The sequence below is a fragment of the Oryctolagus cuniculus genome, chromosome 13, assembly GCF_051225735.1.
Source record: "Oryctolagus cuniculus isolate XC-2025 breed Fujian yellow rabbit chromosome 13, ASM5122573v1, whole genome shotgun sequence".
NCBI classification, from domain to species: Eukaryota; Metazoa; Chordata; class Mammalia; order Lagomorpha; family Leporidae; genus Oryctolagus; species Oryctolagus cuniculus.
The window spans coordinates 111,095,212-111,116,543 of record NC_142879.1 but is presented as its reverse complement, the minus strand read 5'-3'; the positions used below and the strand labels follow the sequence as shown (position 1 = coordinate 111,116,543).

Below are 21,332 nucleotides of genomic sequence, written 5' to 3'. Positions count from 1 at the left end.
AACAAAGCTCAACAGTTACCGGCACATGAGGAGGGGGTGGGGATTTTGAATCAGTGATAATAGGTTTGCTGGAGACAATTGTTCTCATTATCCCTACAGATGTCCACTTCCTCAGGTGAGGAGAGATTGTAGAGGGGAATCTGGGAAGGTGGGCTATCTTCTTCACCATTAAGATGAACACACATACATGGATCAACATGCCAAAGTAACAAACATGGTTTATATCCATTTGTGAGGATGCCTTTAGCAAATGCCTTGTTTTCCTTTTAGGTTTGGAAAGATCTCACATTGCTCACTTTATTAGCCCATGCTCCAGTTCAAATCTGCCTCTCACTCAGAATCTGGAAGCATTTCTCTGTCACCTGCATTGAGCTTCTCCAGAGATTGAAGAGGGAAGATGGTAAAAAAAAAAAAAAAAAAGGAGCTCAGGGTATAAAGGTGTGAAGAACAAGATGTAATTTTATTCCCTCATGCGTATTCCAGGTCATACCACACCTTCCAGAAAGGGGCTCAGAGAAATGGCAGGCACAATCTAAACTCTATAAACTCAATAACTCAATACACTGGACTTGAGAATCTTACAGGAATATCATATGGTGCATACTAGGGACATCCTGACAACGCAGACCACAAATGCAGCCAGGGATGCTGAATGATCCCATCAGGTAAGTGTATGACACAATCCTTATTTTTCACCACATTCTCTGCAGTCTGGGACAGACTGACCTATGTTCAGAAATAATGTCTCTCGGGGCTGGTGCCATGGCTCCAGCCTTTGCCTGCAGCACTGGCATCCCATATGGACACCAGGCTCTAGTCCCGGTTGCTCCTCTTCCAGTCCAGCTCTCTGCTGTAGCCCAGGAAGGCAGTGGAGGATGGCCCAAGTGCTTGGGCCCCTGCACCCGCGTGGGAGACCAGGAAAAGCACCTGGCTCCTGGCTTCAGATCGGCGCAGCACTGGCTGTAGAGGCCATTTGGGGGGTGAACCAATGGAAGGAAAACCTTTCTCTCTGTCTCTCTCCCTCACTGTCTAACTCTATCTGCCAAATAAAAATTAAAGAAAGAAAGAAAGTCTCTCATTTGTAACTGTTTTTGAAAGAGATGTCCCAGGAATTACAGATTCTGTGGTGAATAAAACAGTGCTCCTCTTTTGCATGAGCTGAGGCTAGTGGTGAGTAATTTTAGAGATGTACATTTTTATTAGTATTTGAAAGGCAAAGTAACAGGGAGAGAAGAAGAGAGGGAGAGAGGGAGAGGGAGAAGGAGAGGGAGAGGAAAGGGAGGGGGGAAGGGAGAGAGAGGTCTTCTATCTGCTGGTTCACTTTCCAAATGCCCACTGTAGCTGTGGTTGGGCCAGACCACAGCCAGGAGCCTGGAACTCCATATGGGTCTGGCAGTTGGGGGAAATGCACCCAAGAGTTGGGACAACCGTCAGCTTCCTTGACAGGCATTTTTCAAGGGAGCTGGATAGGAAGCAGAGCTACAGGGACTAAAATTCATGATTTTATAGGCTGCCAGGTTTGTAAGCAGCTGCTCAACTTGCTGCTCCACAACACCAGCACCCTAGTGATGAATTTTTTTTTAAAATGCTTGGTAAAGCAAGTGAATTCTAATTCCATTAAGTCTGGAGTGCTGAGACATATCTAGCAGAGTCTGGAGGTGGAAAGAGGTAAAGGGAGACCAGGGATTATCATGGAACCATAAAATGAGACTTGATGGGCAGGGAGGAAAGGGATTAAAGCAGAAGAATGGCAACAGGGAGAAAGAAACGCTAATGATGGGAAGCAGTGGATGACAGAATGTCTATCTAGTGACAAGTGTGCTCACAGGAGGTAAGCTGCATACTCTCACTCAGGTCCACGGCAGGTCTCCTGTATCTGCTTTCACAAGCATCTAGGCCACAGCTTCTCTTTCCTGTAAGGGCAGGAATAGAGTTTGCAACTGTCAGACAAGAAAGCAGAAGCAAAGCAGGTAGGCAGGGACACACAGCTCAGCTCCAGTCAGGAAGACCACAAAGGAGAAGAGAAGGGCTGCCTCTAGGTGCCCTGTCGCCCCCTTTCTTGGACCTGATGCAGACTGGTGCCTCCTCACACAGAGCACCATAATGTTAGGAAAAGAGTTTCTCACTCATTTTCACTCATTGCCCAAAATATAGATAAACACTGGAATTTATTCCTTGCCCTTGAATCTCAATTGGTTCTCACACCCTATTGCCTTCATACCCCACCCCCCATGGCCACCTGAAAGACCAGTTGCTGGAAGACCTAAGACCAGTTCCAGGAATTAACCTCTGCCTGCTGTCCCCTACCCCCACCCCCACCCCCACCCCCATCTCTAGCCCTCTTAAAATATAAAAAGACCTGGCCCCTGGGGGTCAGGGCCTTCTGCCATATGTTCCATCAATGTGCATGTGGGCAGTTGGTCACCCACCTCTACAAATTTATTTTCTCTGAATAAATTCGGTGTGGCTGTAAATTCATACACTGCCTCCTCTCTATTCTGCACCTCTTTTCCTAAGATTATGGTGCTCTGTGTGAGGAGGCACCAGTCTGCAACTCTTTTCCTACCAGGACCAATCGTTTTGGTCCAGGGACCAATTGGAGACTATGAATGGAAGCAGCTCTCCTATGAGGAGCTGTTGGCTTTGCAAAGCTTGGTACCTTGAGATGACCCACCAGGCTTATCCCTGGTGTCTGAGCCGTATCTTGAGTAGTCCTAGGGTAGCATACAAGAGCCCCTGCAGCTGTGGTATTTTGGGAAGATCTCCATTGCCATGGGCTCCTGGGAATTGTGCCCATGACACACCACAAAGCCCAGGACCTTGGAACTATTTCTTGGCAGTATGTGAACAAAGCCCATCACTGCCTTGGGTCCACTGCTAGTAGGGCCTTGTGTAGGCCTATAAATAATTCTGTGGGGAATGCCACGAATCTCTCAGCACTTCAGGGATTCCAGCATGGAGGCAGCCCTGCGGGCAGCAGGGAGGGTGGGAAGTGGACCCTGCACTGAATTTGTGCAAGTCCACAGTGAGTACCATCAAGAGGAAGACAGTAGCTGCCACCAAGCCAAGGATGGTGGCAGGGATGCAGCAAAGGAGTCTCCCGCAGTCTCCCACCATTCAGCTGCCCACAGGCTGCTGGTCAGAAAGCAGCAGTAGCTGCGGTGGAAGTGGTGAGATGCAATCACTGTTCTCCACTCTACATTTTTGCTCAGCCATGGTGATTTCCTTTGCTGCCTTGAGCAGCAAGGAGGAGGAAAAGGAGAGGCTGGAGCACTAGCACTTCTGGAAGATCACGAATGCTCTTAGCCAGCACGGCACCAGTATGTACGAATGAGTACAACTAGAAAGATCATTTCAATCACTTCCAACTCATCAGACAGAACTGCTTCCCAATATCTTAACTCAGACAAGATCCGAAACTGCATTGCTACCGACCATTGTGAATGACTGCATACATATGCATGGAAATAAAGGAGATGGAGAATATGGAAAGATTATGCCAGCATCTACACGTGACATGAATACGTTAAAATCCACATTGAAACACTTTGTGAGACTGGAGTGAAACTAGCAAAGCAGAACAGGATGCCTGCTGCCAGCCAATCATTATAAAAACTTTTTAAAATTGTCCATGATGGGATCCTTCAAAAGCAAATATTCTGGTATGTGCTACTGGACTAGGAATATTTGCCTGGGAAATATCTATGCTAGGTTATGCTTGTCAAGGAAAGGAATGGAGAATTTTTGTGCTTTTCCCCCAGCTTTACACTCAACAGATGATCTGAAATTAATATAAAGTTTATCCTTGGGTCCATCAGTTTAGCAATAACCATAGATTAGCTGATCAGATTTGACTTATCTTATTCCCTGATATTGACTCCCACAGTCTTCTTCCTGCTTCTAACTTTTCTATGAATGCAGCAGATTTTCAAGAAATTTATTCAGAATGCAATACCTGGGATTGTACTGCTACATGCTTCTTCATAAACACAGCCCACAATGTAATGGATTACATTCATACAAGATGGAAAATAGTTAAACCAGGTGGAGTTTGGATCTATCTAAGGCCTCTTTGTACCACTTTGAAAATTTTAGCAAGTGAACTTTCCATAGAATTGAGCTACAAGTATACAAAAATCATCATTCTGCAATATGGATTCCAATTAAAGATGGAAAAAAGAATCTGTCTTGTCAACATCTACTGTGAATGATCTCTCTGTGGTGAAATGCAGTATACTATGAAAGTGTCTTTTAAGTGGTCCCTAAGCCATAATAATGGTCTTAAGGAATATTACCCCTATAAAAATTCTAACAGGAACAAACGGTGAAATAAACAACTCAAAATCAACTATCAGGGATGACAAGACACAACCTCAAATCAGTGTTGCCTTCTTGTTCCTGACAACATATAGAAATAGTGTCTATTTTCTTGACATGTCTGTTTTTCACAAATATGTGATGCACATTTGTGCTACACAAGTAAAAATGGAGGAAATTCTCACAAACATATGTTCCTTAAGTTTTCACTTAGCAGAAAAAAAAATTTTTTTTTTGGGCCAGCACTGTGGCTCACTTGGTTAATCCTCCTACAGTGCACCTACAGTGCCGGCATCCCATATGGGCGCCCGGTTCTAGTCCTGGCTACTCCTCTTCCAGTCCAGCTCTCTGCTGTGGCCCGGGAAGGCGGTGGAGGATGGCCCAAATGTTTGGGCCCCTGCACCTGCGTGGGAGACCAGGAAAAGCACCTGGCTCCTGGCTTCGGATCGGCGCAGCACTGGCCGTAGTGGCCATTTAGGGGGGTGAACCAATGGAAGGAAAACCTTTCTCTCTGTCTCTCTCTCTCGCTGTCTATAACTCTACCTGTCAAAGGAAAAAAAAAAAGAAAAACATTTTTTTAGAAAGCTTTTTTTTTTTAGTAAATATAAATTCCATAGAAACAGCTTTTGGAATATAGTGGTTTTTCCCCTCATACCTGCCTTCTCACCCCCAAATGGCCCCACCTCCTTCTCCCTCTCCCATCCCATTCTTAATTAAGATCCATTTTTAATTATCTTTATATACAGAGGATCAACTCTATACTAAGATTTCAACAGTTTGCACCCACACAGACACACAAAGTATAAAGTACTGTTTGAAGACAAGTTTTACTGCTAATTCTCATAGTACAACTCATTAAGGACAGAGGTCCTACATGTGGAATAAGTACACAATGATTCCTGTTATTGATTTAACAATTAACACTCTTATTTATGACATCAATGATCACCTGAGGCTCCTGTCATGAGCTGCCAAGGCTGTGGAAGCCTTTTGAGTCCACAAACTCTGACAGTATTTAGACAGTGCCATAGGCAAAATAGAAGTTCTCTCCTCCCTGCAGAGAAAAGTACCTCCTTCTTTGATGGCCCCTTCCTTCCACTGGGATCTCACTCACAGAGATCCTTTGTGTAGAACATTTTTTGCCACAGTGTCTTGGTTTTCCATGCCTGAAATGCTGTCACAGGCTTTTCAGCCAGATCCAAATGCCTTAAGGGCTGACTGTAGAAAAATTCTAATCTCCAGTGTCTTCATGAAGCTACCCATTGCAAGTCTGGCAAATTATTGATGAATAGAGTACTGAAGTCCATAATCTCACTTTTTTTTAATGCATTGGACATGTTATTTTAGGAATTGAAAGATCTATCTCATTCAACATATGAACATGAGACTTCTATTCACTTTGGACCTAAGCACTCTATGCATAAAAGTCTTTATGTTCTTTTATCACTCAAATTATTTTATTTGTTCTAGTTCACTAGAACTTGGAGAAGAATCAAGAAATTTCCCTTTCATAAAATGTTAAATTTAAAATTCAGACTACCTGTATTAAGAATATATGTAATTTTTGTTAAAACAATTATTAAACTGTCATAATGGCATTAATGCAAGCAAATTCTGAATATGAATTCCAGGGATAAATTATTACGCTGGTCTCTGTCTTCAATACTGGAAGCATCAGCCACTAATGTAATTTCAAATTAACACCATTTTGCTCCCTGATAGATGGAGCTTTAATGGCATATGCCACTTTAAATGTGTACCTGTAGCAGATCTCTATTGGAGGGAGTTTTCCTTTATATTATTTTCCAGTAGCTTGAAAACTAGTGAGGACTAATGCTTTAAAATTTCCTTGAAGAAAAGAAAAAAATTCTTGTTGTATATTTCTACAGATGATTGTGTTTGCTTTAAAAGACCTCTGTGGCAATTTGGTTTATGACCTTATTGATGTGCTGGTAGTGTAGGTGTCATGTTATAATAGGAGTACTTATTTGTAGACCTTGAGCCCTTTGTTGTCTCTTAGTTTTGGTGGTACTACTGGGTGTGGCATCTTACTACAGGGGATGGGAACCTTTGCTGCATACAGTGAGGGAAGTTTGTGATCTTTACTCTTACTATACCAAGAAAGGATTCTATGGGGTTAATCTTGACTTGACAAATCAGGGAAGTCTGCTACCTCCAGGTTTATTCTTTTACCATTTCTCATTTTTGTGTCCCTCAATACTTGACAGGTGGTCATTTAGTGGTAATTCTGTATTATCTGTATTAATTAACTTGAAATTAGTGCAAGGGAAAATATTTTTGAATTTTCCCTTAAGTCATAAAAGAAACAAGAATTTGAAAAACACGTTCATTGAATGAAAATCATTTCATGATATTTTTGAGTAATTTAGCAGTGCTTCCAATTTACTGACTAGTATTTTTCTTCCAACTTCTATCCCTAACCCCCTAACCCTAACTCTAACCTCTAACCTAACATGAACCCCTAATCCAAACCCTAAACTGAACTCAAGCCTAAACCCTAGACCCGAATCCAAACCCAAACCCTAATACCATTCTTGAACCCTATCCCTAACCCGAACCCTAAAACCCAAATCCTAAACCCTATCCCAAACCCTAATGGAACCCAAACTCAAAGCCTAACCCAAAATTGAACCCTAACACAAACTCTAACCCTAACCAGAACCCTAAACTCGAACCCCAAACCCAAACACCTGTATTTTTTCTGATTGAAACAAATTTTTGCCATGCCTTTGCTTTTACTTCTTGCTGCAAAGTTTGTCTTTTTTTATATTTTAAGTACAATAAATTTTTTAATTGCAATGAATTTTGGCTCCATTTTTGTAGACTTGCAGCTGCTAAGAGCTGAATTTTTAATTTTTGGATTGCGGTAAAACTTTGCAATGTCTTTGAGTTAAATTCCAGCTGCAGAATGTGTATATTTTATTTTTTAATTGCAATTAATTTTCTTTTTGTTTGCACAGGTTTGCTGCTGCAAAGGACTGTAATTTTATATTTTTGATTGCAATAAAGTTTTGCATTTTTTATTTAAATTCCAGCAGCAGAGTTTGTCTGTACTTGATTTGTTAATTGCAATGATTTTTTAAATTGCAATGAATTTTTGCTCAGTCTCTGCACAGATTTACAGCTATAAAGAGTCTGTATTTTCATTTTATTTTATTTAAAATTATTTTATTTTATTTTTTGATTGCAAGGGACTTGTTGCTTTGCGTTGGTTTCCACTGGCTACAGAAGGTCTGGATTTAATTTTTTTTAGCTGCAAAGAACTTTTTGCTTGGCCTCTGTTTAAAAAAAAATAAAAAAATAAAACCAGGTGCAGACTGGGCCTGTAATCCATTTAATTTAATTGCAATGAACTTTTGCTTTGCTTTAAGCACTTCCTGGCTGCCTAGCCTATGCGCGTGTGTTGTTATTTAAATGTTATTTAAATTGCAGTGAACTCTTGCTCCGTGTTTGGGCTCAGTCCCAGTTGCACAGGGAGCTGGGGTTTGATTGGTTAATGGCCAAGAATTTTTGCTTTGCTTTTTTATGAAATTTCCAGCTGCAAATTTGTATTTTCCTTTTTTTTAATGGCAAGGAATTTTTCTGTGGTCTTTGCAAGGATTTGCAGCTGAAAAGATCTGTTTTTATATTTTTGATTGCAGTGGATTTTTGCTTTGCCTTTGATTTAAATTCCACCTGCAGATGGGGTCTGGGTTTTATTTTTTAATGGGAGGGTTTTTTTGCCTTTTGCCTTTGTTTTAATTTTGGATGCAGAGAGGGTGTGAGTTTGTATTTTATTTGTATCTACTTTTAATATTTTCACATAATTTAATGTTTTCTATATTTCAATATTTTAATGTATATGACATATACTAAATATTTTATATATTCTAAATTTTAAATATTTTATCGTTCATACTTTTATTTGTATACACAATTAATATTGTTACATATTTCTAATATTTTGTATATTTCATAACTGTATTTTATACATTTTAATATTTCATATATTTTCTGTTATTTTAATTTTAATATCTTCAGTATTATTTATTTTATATATTTTAAATATTTAATATGTTGCAATATTTTATTTAATTTTTATATTTTAAATGCATGTTTAATATAACACATACGTTCATATGTAGTTAATATTTTAATATTTATAGACGTTTATATTTTAATTTATAATTTGTATTTTTATATACTATATATTTTATATATTCTTAATATTTAATATTTTTATTTATTTTCTTTTTCCCTGGAGGAGGAAGAGGTGGAGCAGGAGACCCCAAGGCCAGGGGAGGAGGCCCCGCCCCGTCACCTTGCCCCTCCCTCACCTGTGTTAGAGGTGAGCGGATCCTGGCGCCTGCGCCAGGCGGGTTCCACCGCTGCTTCCTGGGATGGTATCAGCGGAGCTCCACCTGCCAGTGCCCCAAAGTAGACAGTCAGGCTGTCACTCACAGGCGAAGCTGTCAGAGACCTGCAGGTGGCAGAATGGGAGCAGCGGGGTATGCCTTAGGGCCCTGTGCACCTGCTGCAGCCTCGTGGGAGATCCGGATGGAGCGCCTGGCTCCTGACTGCAGCTCCTTGCTCATGCACACCTCCGAGATACGGATGGAGTTCCTGGCTCTGGGCCCTGCACCCTGCCCTCGCCAGAAGCTTCTCCCGAGCCCAGCCGGGCCGCAGCACCCTGCTGGGTACCCGCCCCATCTCCCACTCCTGTGCCTCATTAAAAAAAATTTTTTTAAAGCCACGATTTTTTTTTTTTTTCCAAACAACGCATCCAGCTCGCTGAGTCCTTTTGCAAAAATGCATCCAGCTCCCAGGATTTGCAGAAATACATTCTGGAGCCTGCAAAGTTTGCAAACTTTAAATCCGGCCCGGATTCTGCTGGAGGCGCGTTTGGTCGGATCGCAAAGGTGAGCGGTGGGGTTATATCCGTGGCCTAGGTCATCTCACGACGCCGAGGCAGCTGAGGAAGTGCCACGGGCTGCTAAAAGCGAGGGGATGCTCGCCCCAAGTAGTAGTGCCCCTCCCCAACCCTGCACACCGTTGGCCGTTCTCTTGGTAAGCATCGGAGCCTCCTCTGCTCCCGTTTGTTTAAACTCCGAAACCATACAATCCTGCTTTCACGAAGCTGCACATTTTTATGACTGATAGATGACGTCACTAATGACAATAAATACCTGGGCGATCACACTTCTGGGCCACCTACCCCGGCGGTGGACAGAGCCCCTGCTCCTGCTACTCAAAATCTCGGATCAGAGTCACTGCCTTCGTCCGCCAGACGCCTTTGCCCCCGGCCGCGCAGGACAAGCACCCGGGGTCGCCTAGGCCGATTTATTTATTTATTTTAAACATATTTTTTCTTGCAGAGAAAACTTCCCGGCGGGGTCGCGGGGTCGCTTCCTCTCTGGGCAGGCGCCGCGGGGGCGGTTTCAGGGTGGAAGGGGGGAGGGGAGGAACCTTCCAGCTGGGGCTGCTGAGCAGGGCGGGGGACGCGTGCGAGGAGGGATCCGGGGAGAAAACATTGGAGTATTTGCGTCTGTGCACGAAGAGACTTGCAAAAATGCATTGAAAATTTGCAAAAATGCATCCAAACTTTGCAAATATATCCAACTCAGAGCAATCTTCGCAAACATCGTATCCAAAGCACAGAGCGAATTTCTGCAAAAATGCATCGAAAAGTCGCAAAAATGAACCCAAGCTCAGAGCAAAACAGTCAAACAAATGAATTTTTTTTTTTTTTGTGGGGAGGGCCTGCTCTGCGCTCAGCAGCAGCAACGAACCCAAGAAAATCAATAAATCAATTTATAAAAAATCATTAGATCCTGTCCCGTCTGCTGCTGAGCGCGGCTGAGGCTCCGATTAAAAGTCGTCGTCACGGCCTTGACGATTGCGGCCACGGAAATTAAACAACTCCTTTGGCGCTGGGTTTTATTTTATTTTAGTCTGAGCGATGCTGAGGATTCCGGTGTGCCCAGGGGATTTGTTTCCGAATTCCTAAGAGCTCGAACGCCGGCATCTGTTGGAGCGAAGCTGATGAATATTCATATTTTTTGCAAAGATTACATTCATCTCCCTGAAAATTTATTATTATTAATAATATTAATATTTTGTGCAGCAGCAGCGCTGGGTTCTGGATTTTTAAATTTTTTTTTTTTTTTTTTTTGGCCAGGAGGAGGAGAAGGAAGAGGAGGAAGGCTCCCGAGTCCAAATTGCTTTGCAAAAAAACTACCCCCCCCAAAAAAGGAAACAAATTTTAAAATAAAACAAAAAAATAAAAATACTTTCCAAAACCTAAAACACAAAAAATCCAAACCCCCAAAAAACAAAAAAACCCACAAAAATAAAAACAATAATATTTAAAAATAGTAATAACTTTTAAAATAATGATTTTAAAATAATAATTTTAAATAATAAATACTAATGATAATTTTTAATAAACAGGTATTTGAGGCGTCCGGCAGTCCAGATCAGCAGCCACGGATCAGTTTCGGGTTTCCACTGGCTCCGCCTGCCATCTCTCTCTGCCTCTATCTCTGTCTCTCATACAAGCTCCCAGTGATTCCTGGGGCGCGGGGGTCCGCCCACGCGGACACTACAACTGTCAATCACTTCAAATCACTGCTGCAAACTGTCAGTCTCAGAGGATGGATTCAAATTGTCAATCACTTCACAAAGATGGCTACAATGTATCCATATCTCCTCAGATAATCTCTACAAAGCATCCACCTCCTTACTGATCAATGCAAAGTGTCAGTCTCACAAATGTCAGTCATCTTAGACGATCACTAGGAAGTATCAATCTCAAAAACGCAATCGAGTACCAGTTTCCTCACAGATCGATACGCGGTGTCAGCCTCCTCACATAGGTCTGTACAGAATGTCACTCCTCACAGATCGGTGCAAAGTGCCAGCTCCTCATACAAAGTGTTCATGGCCTCACAAGAAGCGCAACACCTCGGATGACGGGGACACGGAGTCAGCCAGCCGCTCGCTGCCCTGGAGGCCGCGGCCTGCGCGACGGGCGGAGAGAGCGCGCGAGCGCCGCGGAAGTCTGGTTTTATACAAAAAATACGTTAAAAATATAGAAAATAACTTAAAAATACAAAAAATTTTAAAATAAAGAATATATTAAAATATATTTAAAATATATATTCATGGATTTTATATATAAAATATTAAGTATATATTTGAAATATTAATATATATAAAATTTAAAATCGATATACTCATGGATTTTTCTATACGAAAATATTTTATTCTCATGAAATTTTGTATATAAAGTATTTAATATAAGAAGCATATAAAATATATAAAATAATTACAAATATATTTTAAAAATATAAAAAATATATTCTCATTTTTCTGTAAGAGCCGCTGTCACACAAACCCCAAATCGGCCAGGCCTGCGAGCCGGACAGACAGCGACCCCCACCCATGGAAGGAATTCCCTGAGCTCTGACGTAATTAAAAAATCATTAAAAACTCTGATGTAATTTAAAACCAATTTTAAACTCTGACGTAATTGAAAATGAAAAATCCTGACAGAGAATTTCTCCGGGGAGCCCTGGAGGTAACCGGGAGTAGGGGAGGGGTAGGGGTGAGGAGACCCTGTCAGAGTGACGTCACCACCTCCCCCCCTTTGAGGATCCAGAGCCAGGAGGAAGAAGCTGAGGAAGAGGGGGGGAAGGGATTCCGGGATGCGGATTCGATGCGAGTGTGCCCGTATTGTCTACACCGCAGGCCGCGTCTACACAGCCTGCGCCACTACCGCCGAGGTCAGGTCTTCCTCCTCTTCCTACCTGTTCGCTCGCTTTCTCGCTCTCTCGCTCTCTCTCTCCCTTTCGGACGCCCCGCGGCGATACACCCAGCAGGGGGGCGGGGAGCGAGCTGGCGTCTGCGCCCGCGTCCGCGTCGGAGCCCCTAATTGCTCCAGACAGAGCGAGCGAGAGAACGAGAGAGTGAGCGAGAGAGCCAGCTGGGGGCTGGGCGCCGAGGCAGAGCCGTATAAATAGCGCGATGCCAAATTCCGAGGGCGCCCCGCAGCCAGCGCGCGCGCCCCGGAGGACCCGGTGGACAGCACCCCCGCGGCAGACCGCGGCGGAGCCATGGAGGAACTCCGGGCTTTCGTATCGAAATCTTTCGACTCTAGAAGTCCCCAGGACCGAGTCGGAGGACGTAAGGGAGACGCAGTCACCTACCGCCAAATTCTGGAGCGCGGGGCCGCGGCGGACCATATCGACGACAGTCCCCTGCAGCTGTTCAAGGACCCGGTGGACGGCGGCGACCAGGACAGGATCCGGGACCTGGGAGCGGCCAAGGCTACCCCTGGAGGTAAGGTTCCCCTCCCCCACCATGCCGTGTCTCTCGCTCTGTCTCTGTCTCTCTAGCTCTGTCTCGCGGTCTCTCTCTCTGTCTCGCGGTCTCTCTCTCTCTCTCTCTCTCTCTCTCTCTCTCTCTCTCTCGGTCTCCCGCTCACTTGCTTCCAGACCGGGGCTGAGGGGTCGCGCTGTTCAGAGGACTGGCGCAAAGTCGTGGTCTCCTCACGATCGCTGCAAAATCAGATCGGTCTTCTCAGACGGTCGGTATCGGGAGGGACTCTCCTCAGACACGAGTCCTGCCAAGTCCCATTCTCCGCAGACGATCGCGAGACACTCGTGGTCTCCTCAGAGTTCGGTACAAAACTTGGGTCTCTTCAGACGAATCCTTGCAAAGTCCTGGTCTCCTCAGACAGATTCTGACAAAGCGTCCAACTCCTCAGCCGATTGGCACAAAGTCCGGTCTTCTCAGAGGATTCGCACAAAGTGTCGGTCTCCTCACAGGTCCGTACAAAACATGGGTCTCCTCAGACAAATTGTTAGGAAGCCCGGGTCTCCTCAGCGGATTCGCACAGAGTCCGGGTCTCCTCAGCGGATTCGCACAGAGTCCCGGTTCCGGTCTCCTCAGAGGATTCGCACAGAGTCCCGGTTCCGGTCTCCTCAGAGGATTCGCACAGAGTCCCGGTTCCGGTCTCCTCAGAGGATTCGCACAAAGTCCTATCTCCTCAGAGGATTCGCACAGAGTCCCGGTTCCGGTCTCCTCAGGCAGGTGCTTTAAACATCAGTCTTCTCAGAGGAGCCGCATGAGGTGCCAGTCTCCTCGGGCTATGGCTACAAATACCAGTCTCCTTAGACGACCCGAGCAGAACAGAGGATCTGCTAAAAGGCGTCGTCTCCGCACGCTGCCGCCTCGAGCTACGAGTCTCTAAACAAATCGCGGCGAAGTCCCGGTGTCCTCCGAGGCGACCGCCGCGTGTGCGCCGTCTCCTCAGAGGATTTCTATAAGGCGTCCGACTCCTCAGGCGATTTCTACATCAGCCTCCCCCACACGTTCGGTACACAGTCCTGACCTCCTCTCGGATCGATGCAAACGTGGGTCTCCTCAGACAAATTGTTACAAAGTATCCGCGTCCTCGGACGAAATTGCCACAAAGTCCCGCTCTCAGAGGATTCGCTGCAAACCATCAGTCTCCTCAGACGCTGGTACAAAAGCGTCGCTCTCCTCAGAGGATGGTAACAATCTGAATCACCTCACGATTGCAAAGCATCCGTCTCAGAACGAATCACTAGGAAGTATCAGTCACCTTAGAAGGAATTATTACAATTTGTCAGTCTCCACAGAAAGAATTGTCACAAAGTGTCAATCTCACGGTATCGCTAAAAAGTATCAATTTCCTCACCGATCCATTCAAAGTACCAAGTTCTCTCCCTCAGAGAAATCGCTACAAACTATCAATTTCCTTAGAACGAAAATTGTTACAAATTATCAATCTCCTCAGAACCAATCTCTACAAAATATTAACCTCCTTAGAACGAATTACTACAAATGATCAAACTCTTCCGAAAGAATTGTTACAAAGTATCAACCTACTTAGAACGAATTACTACAAAACATCTATCTGAGAAACAGGGAAATCACTACAAAGTCTCAGTCCCCTTTGGGCCCAGGTGTCCCGGTATGGGGGAGGGGAGAGAGAGGCGGGATCTAGATCTGGGTCTCCGGGAGCGCTAGGACAGCCTGGCGGGGCCACATTAACCCCTCTTTCTCCTCCGGGAACAATTTAAAAAACAAAAACAAACAAACAGAAAAAAAAAAAAAAAAAACCAGGGTTGCGGCTGGCGGGGAGCTGTAGAAATAATACAACTAGCAATTAATTAATAATAATAATATTAATAAAGGAGCATGGGGGGGTCCGAACGCATTCCGGTCGCGAATGAAGGCAGCGGTCACTCCTGCATTGCAGCCTGCAGTGGTGCAACACAAATAACAATAAAAGGAGAACTCCGAGGGCACAGCAAGTGTGAGTCTCACACTCACCCAGTGGGCACTCCAGCGTTGCTGTAGCCAGCAGTGGTGGATCCAAAATAATATTAATTAATAAATAATAAGTATTATAATTTGTGATTATTAATAATAAAGCAGCCTTTGGAGAGCTCAGCGCATATGCACGTCTCCGACGAATCCAGCGGGGACTCGTCAGCTATTGTAGCCAGCAGTGGTGGAGCAGAAATAATAATGATAATTAATAATTGGGGCCGCCGCTGTGGCATAGCGGGTAAAGCCGCCACCTGCATTGCTGGCATCCCGTATGGGCACCGGTTGGAGTCCCAACTGCTCCACTTCTGATCCAGCTCTCTGCTAAGGCCTGGGAAAGCAGTAGAGGACGGCCCAAATGCTTGGATCCCTGCGCCCGTGTGGGAAACCCGGAAGAATATCCTGGCTCCTGGCTTTGGATCAGTTCAGCTCTGGCCGTTGCGGTCAATTAGGAAGTGAACCAACAGTTGGAAGACACCTCTCTCTCTGTAACTCTTTCAAATAAATAAAATATATCTTTAAAAAAATTAATATTATCATTACTAACAAGGCAGCCTCTGGAGAGACCAGAGCATGTGGGGCTTGCACGCTGTAGTTGTAGCCAGCAGCGGTGGATCAGAAAATAATAATTAATAGTAATCAGTGAATAATAATTATTGTTAATAAATAATTGATAATTAATAATGCTCGTTTTGGATGGCCCAGCGCGTACGGGTCGCCTACAAAGCCAATGGGCACTCATGCGTTGCTGTAGCCAGCAGTAGTGGAGCAGAAATAATAATAATAATAGATAATAATTAATAATAATTAATAAAATGGTATTCAGGGGCCCATCACGTGCAGGTATCGCACACACCCAGCAGACACTCATCCGTTGTTGAAGACAAGAGTGGTGGAGCCAAAATAATAATGGCAATAATAATCATTAATAATATTAGTTAATATTAATAATAATATTAATGAAGGAGAATTCGGAGAGCCCAGTGCAACTCATGCGTTATTGTAGCCAGCAGTAGTGGAGCAGAAATAATATTATATTATTATTATTAATAATAAAGCATGAGTAAGGAGCATTGTGGCCGGCAGTGGGCGATAAGAAATATTAATCCCAATTAATAATACTAAATAATAATGATGATTAATAATATTAATAATAAAGCAGCAGCATTCTGAGGGCCCAGCTTGTATGGGTCTCTCACGCACCCAGCAGACACATCTGTTGTGGCAGACAAGAGTAGTGGAACATAAATAACAATTAATAAAAATAATTGAAATTATTAATAATTATGAAGTAGCATTCTGAGGGCCCAACCCATGTAAGCATAGCGGATCAAGCCAGCGGGCACTGTGTGTTATAGTGGGCAGTGGTGGAGTACTACTACTACTACTACTAATTACTAATCATAAGAAAGCAGCCTTTTGAGGGCTCAGCACGTGCATATCTGATATGTTGTGGCTGTAGCCAGCACTGGTGGATCCGAAAATAATTCATAACAATTAATAATTAATAATGCATATAATTAATAAGTTATAATTAATACTTATAAGTAATAAGTATTATTAATAATAAAGCAGTATTAGTAGGGTCCAGCACGTGCAGATCTCTCACGCACCCAGCGGGCACAAGTGCGTGGTAGTAGCCAGCAGTGGTGGAGCAAATATAATAACAATAATAATTAATCATAACTAATAATTCATTATAAAAGAGCAGTCGGAGGGCCTAGCGTTTGCGGGTATCACACACTGTGCTTGTTTCTGGCAGTGGTGGATGTGAAAAATAATAACCATTAATAGCTGTTAATAAGTATTAATAATTAATAATAATAAGGAAGCATTTGGAAGGCTCCGGCGCGTGCAGTTGTCGCCAGCAGTGGTGGATCCAAAAAATAATCATAATCATTAGTAGCTAATAATAACTATTAAATCAATTATTAACAGCTATGCACTCAAATCATTAATGATCTATTATTATTAATCAATCAATAATTACCAGTGGTAGATTAATCAAGATCATTCGTGACTGATAATTAGTAATTAACCAATATTTAATAACAGAGATGATCATTGAGCATGTACCCTGGGCTCCTGGGCGACCCTGCGCGTCTCTCTCTTCCCCACCCCTCCTGGCCCCGCGCAGGCGCCTCTGGGCCCCGCCCGCCGAAAGCCGAGGAGGAGGAGCAAGAGGAAGAGGAGGAGGAGGAAGGCGGCGGGGGTGGGGCCCGGCTGAGGCAGCGTCGGAGCCGCACGAACTTCTCCGCGGAGCAGCTGCGGGCGCTGGAGCGGCTGTTTGAGGAGACGCACTACCCGGATGCGTTCATGCGCGAGGAGCTGAGCCAACGCCTGGGGCTCTCGGAGGCCCGGGTCCAGGTGAGTGACAGCTGACGGCTGAGTGACCGGTGACAGGTGGACTACCCAGACGCATTCATGCTCAAGGAGTTCCCTGAAGCCCACTTCCAGGTTAGTGATAGCTGATGGGTGACAGGTGACAGGTGACAGGTGCACTACAGGGACGCGTTCATTTGCTAGGAGCTGAGCCAGAGCCTGGGGCTCTCGGAGGCCCATGTCCAGGTGAGTGACACAGCTGGAGGGTGAGTGACATGTGAGTGAAAGGTGAGACACAGGTGTGCTCAAGTGAGACAGGTGTCATTCATTCATTCAGGGCAGGTGCACTCATTCATTCATGCTGTCAAATTTTGCAACACCGTATCCAGCTCAACTATCACTAAAATCTTTGCAATGATTTTATTTTATTTTATCTTAATTTTGGCGGAATAGCCCCACAGCTGCCAGAGGGCTCCCAATGCAAAGCTATGAGCTCATAAAATTGAACAAGAAACTGATATTCATAAGGCAGTAAGTGGCTTCCTGCGGTGTAGACAGATCCCTGCTAATGTCTGGGGAGCCTAGCTCGTGCATAATTATTATTTATATTTATTTTTATTTAAGTTTATTTTCAGCTTTTTTGGGATGGACCTGATTTTTTTAAAAATATTTACCTTTTTTTTTTCCTCTGTGGGGTGGGTAGGGGAATTTGCCAGCAGCCTTTCTCCTCTTTTTTTTTTTATTTTAAAGATTTTATTTATTTGAAAGAGTTACAGAGAGAGAGCCTTCCTTTCGATGGTTCACTCCCCAATTGGCTGCAACTGCCAAAGATGTGCTGATCCGAAGCCAGGAGCCAGGAGCTTCTTCCGGGTCTCCCACATGGGTGCAGGGGCCCAAGGACTTGGGCTGTCTTCTACGACTTGGGCCATCTTCTTCTGCTTTCCCAGGCCATAGCAGAGAGCTGGATCAGAGTGGAGCAGCTGGGTCTCAAACTGGCACCCATATGGGATGCCAACGCTTCAGGCCAGCACATTAACCCACTGCGCCACAGCACTGGCCCCCCTCTCCTCTCTCTTGTGCATGCTGATTTTTTTAAATTTTTTAAAAATTTTATTTATTTATTTTAAATAATGGCCAAGAGGCAGGGTAGGCATGGGCATATTTATTATTTCTAATTTTTTAAAAAGATTTATTTATTTGAAAGTCAGAGTTACACAGAGAGAGGAGAGGCAGAGAGAGAAAGATGTCTTCCATCTGATGGTTCACTTCCCAATTGGCCGCAAGGACTGGAGCTGCACTGATCCAAAGCCAGAAGCCAGGGGCATCTTCTAGGTCCCCCCTGTGAGCACAGGGGCCCAAGGATTTGGGCCATCTTCCATTGCCCTCCCAGGCCGTAGCAGAGAGAGCTGGATCAGAAGTGGAGCAGCCAGGACTCGAACCGGCGCCCCTAATGGATGCCGGCGCTTCAGGCCAGGGCATTAACTCACTGTACCACAGTGCCGGCCCCTCTAATTTATTTTAATATATTTAAAAATTATTTTTATTTACATTTTTTATTCTACTTGTTTATTTTAAAAAATAATGGCCAAGATGCAGGGGTTCTGGATTGGCATAGCTATTGATTCCTATTTATTTTTAATATTTTTTATTGTTTTTTAAAGGAAAAATTAACTCATCGAATTAAACTAACTCATAGAATTAAAAAGAAAAAAGCTTGCAACATTCTAGAACATTCCAGAATGTTCCACAATCTGCCTGGGTGATGGAGGCAGGGCCGGAACAAACTGGGTGGTCATGACCCCACCTCCAGACCTGTCAGTCCCTCCCTGGCTCCTTCGCCTGTCCCGTTAATTTTTATTTTATGTTTTTCGCCCCCAGGTCTGGTTCCAGAATCGCAGAGCCAAGTGCAGGAAGCAGGAGAACCAGATGCACAAGGGTGAGAGCCTGACAGGTCTGGGGACGGTGGGTGGGGGTGGGTAGGAGAGGTAGAGGGGTGGGGGTTGGGTAAACCAAGGCGGCTGAGCAGGTGCAAGGGCCAGTGAGTGATTGACAGGTCTGGGGGCGGGGCCTGGGACTTTTCTCTCGTTTTCGTCTGCCCTGGGCAGGGGTGCTTCTGGGGCCAGCCAATCACCTGGAGGCGTGCCGTGTGGCTCCCTATGTGAACATGGGCGCCCTGCGGATGCCATTCCAGCAGGTGAGGTGTCGGGGGTGGGGTGGGGGACTGGATCTGGGTCTCCCCATCTGGCTGAGGTTTGGGACCCTGGGCCTGGGTTTCCCCGTCTGGCTGGGGTCTGGGAGCCTAGGACCCCTCCCCGAGCTCGTCTCTCTCTCGCAGGTGCAGGCTCAGCTCCAGCTGGACGGTGTGGGACGGGCGCACCTGCACCCGCACCTGCTGCCCTACCTCGTGCTCCCGCCCCCTCCGCCGCCGCCTGCGTTCGGCCTCCCCGTGGCCGCATCGCTGGCCGAGGTCGCCCGGGGCAGCACCAGCAGCAGCAGCAGGAGCTCCAGCATCGCCGACCTGCGGCTCAAAGCCCGCAAACACGCCGAGGCCCTGGGGCTCTGATCTCTGAACCCTGCCTGCGGGGGTCGATGGGGCCCGGGGAGGGAACCTCAGGTGTCTCTGTGTGGAGAGAGGGAGGCCTGGGGATGGGGGGGGATCTCTGTGGCGAAATCCGTTCATGCTCAACCTGGACCCGGGCGTAGGTGCCAGTGCCAAATCCTGCGCCCTGGCTGCCGCGCCGGAACCCGAGGTTGCAGCTCCGATCCGAGAACGAGGTCCCGGCCGGTGGGCACCCCCTGAAGGCCCTCGGCAAACCATGAGATGCTGAGACTAGCGATGGCCTCAGGACAGCCAGGGTGCATGGCTGGCGCTGGTTGTGGCGCGGTTCCAGATGGCTGACCTGGGCACTTTCGGGTCGCTGCGGGGTCCCGGATGTAGCAGGGGGAGCAAGTGCACGCCGAGTCTCCAGCCCGGCCACAGAGAGAGCTGGGAGTTGGCGCGCGTGATTGGCAGGTGCCAGTCAGAGGCCAGTGCAATATTGTACATAGATTTTAAATAATAATAATGATAACAAAAGCAAGAGGTGTTGCGGTCCTGCGGTCCTGTGCACGGGCATGGGGAGGGAGTGTGGCTTCTGTGCACCAGAAGTTGGGGTGATTGGCAAGGAGGGGACTGTGCTTGTGCTCACGGGAAGTTGGGTGATTATCAGGGAAGTGGGCGGGTCTTGGGCGCAGTGGAAGTTAGGTGATTAGCACGTAGGGGGCAGAGATTCTGCAGCTGAAGTGGGGGTTGATTGGCAGGGAAGTGGTCGGCGAGCAGGTGACATACGTGGGACATCTGGGTGAGGTTTGTCATTTGGAACACCACCAAGGCACGGCTGTGTTTTATTTTATATTTTATTTTTTTATTCTATATTTTATTTTATAATTTATGTTCATTTGCTTACCCATCACCTGGAGTCCCTCTCCCTACTCATCACCTGGGACTCCGTACCCTGCCAACACCTGGCCCAGTAAGATTGGTGTTGTGAAGATTTGTCATCCTTTTCAGAATTAAAAAATATATACATAATATATATTTATTTTAAACTACTTTAAAAATTAATATTTGGCCAGCAGCTCTCCAAGAGCTGCAGACAAAAGCAAGAACCAGAGACCCCCGTGGATGGACCCCTGACAGTAACAAGATCCCCACCTAGAGGGGCCCCCGACTTTCAGAAACCCCCCTAGAGGGTTCTGTTGATGGACAGAACCAGAGACCACACCCCCCTCCTCCAGGAATGAACCCTGACAGCCACGGAGGGGCCAGGAACCAGAGTTGCCATTCTACCTGCATGCCCTCTGGAGGGCCCATTTGCAGAGTTGCTGGTCCTGCTTCTGCTGCTGCTGCTCCCAGCAAAATCTGGCTTGGGGCTGCTGCTGGGAGCCAGAGAGAACGAGAGCAGGAGCAAACAAGCAAGAGAATTAACCTGAATGGTGTGGATTTGTGCGTGGAGCTCCTAGGAATCAGTCAGGGCCTTTTGCATCTTTTGCGCCCCTGGGGGAGACTCAGATGCAGCTGCTGGCTCCTGGCTGCAGCTCCCTGATTGTGCGCACCTGGGAAACCACAATGGAGCTCCTGGGAATGGCTCAGGGCCTTGTGCACTCACTACACCCCCCCCCCAACCCCCGGGGAGAGACCCGGATGCAGCTCCTGGGGATGGTTCAGGTCCCTGTGCACCTGCTGCACTCACTTGGAGGGCCCGGGTGGAATTCCTGGGGATTCTCAGGGCCTGGTGCACCTGGTGCTCCCACATTGGAGACCCGGATGGAGCTCCAGGGAATGGCTCAGGGCC

General features: G+C 45.8%; 1 protein-coding gene and 1 pseudogene across 1 annotated transcript; both read left to right on the top strand.

The window, feature by feature from the left end:
• Window positions 1-3,082: 3,082 nt before the first annotated feature.
• On the top strand, window positions 3,083-4,273 carry LOC100346058 (protein-L-histidine N-pros-methyltransferase CARNMT1 pseudogene; annotated as a pseudogene).
• Window positions 4,274-12,099: 7,826 nt separating this feature from the next.
• LOC100345798 (short stature homeobox protein) lies at window positions 12,100-20,074 on the top strand. The gene is made up of 5 exons (XM_051833451.3): window positions 12,100-12,657; window positions 16,814-17,043; window positions 18,877-18,934; window positions 19,104-19,192; window positions 19,334-20,074. Exons 1-5 carry the CDS (start codon window positions 12,432-12,434, stop codon window positions 19,559-19,561), a joined length of 831 nt encoding a protein of 276 aa, XP_051689411.3. The 5' UTR covers window positions 12,100-12,431; the 3' UTR covers window positions 19,562-20,074.
• The last annotated feature ends 1,258 nt before the right edge of the window (window positions 20,075-21,332 follow it).

Bases quoted from the DNA above. Each gene is read 5' to 3' on its own strand.
- LOC100345798 (XM_051833451.3), top strand. From the start codon at position 12,432: ATGGAGGAACTCCGGGCTTTCGTATCGAAATCTTTCGACTCTAGAAGT. The intron at 17,044-18,876 runs GTGAGTGACAGC...TTTCGCCCCCAG, and splicing joins TCTCGGAGGCCCGGGTCCAG to GTCTGGTTCCAGAATCGCAG. The intron at 18,935-19,103 runs GTGAGAGCCTGA...TGCCCTGGGCAG, and splicing joins GGAGAACCAGATGCACAAGG to GGGTGCTTCTGGGGCCAGCC.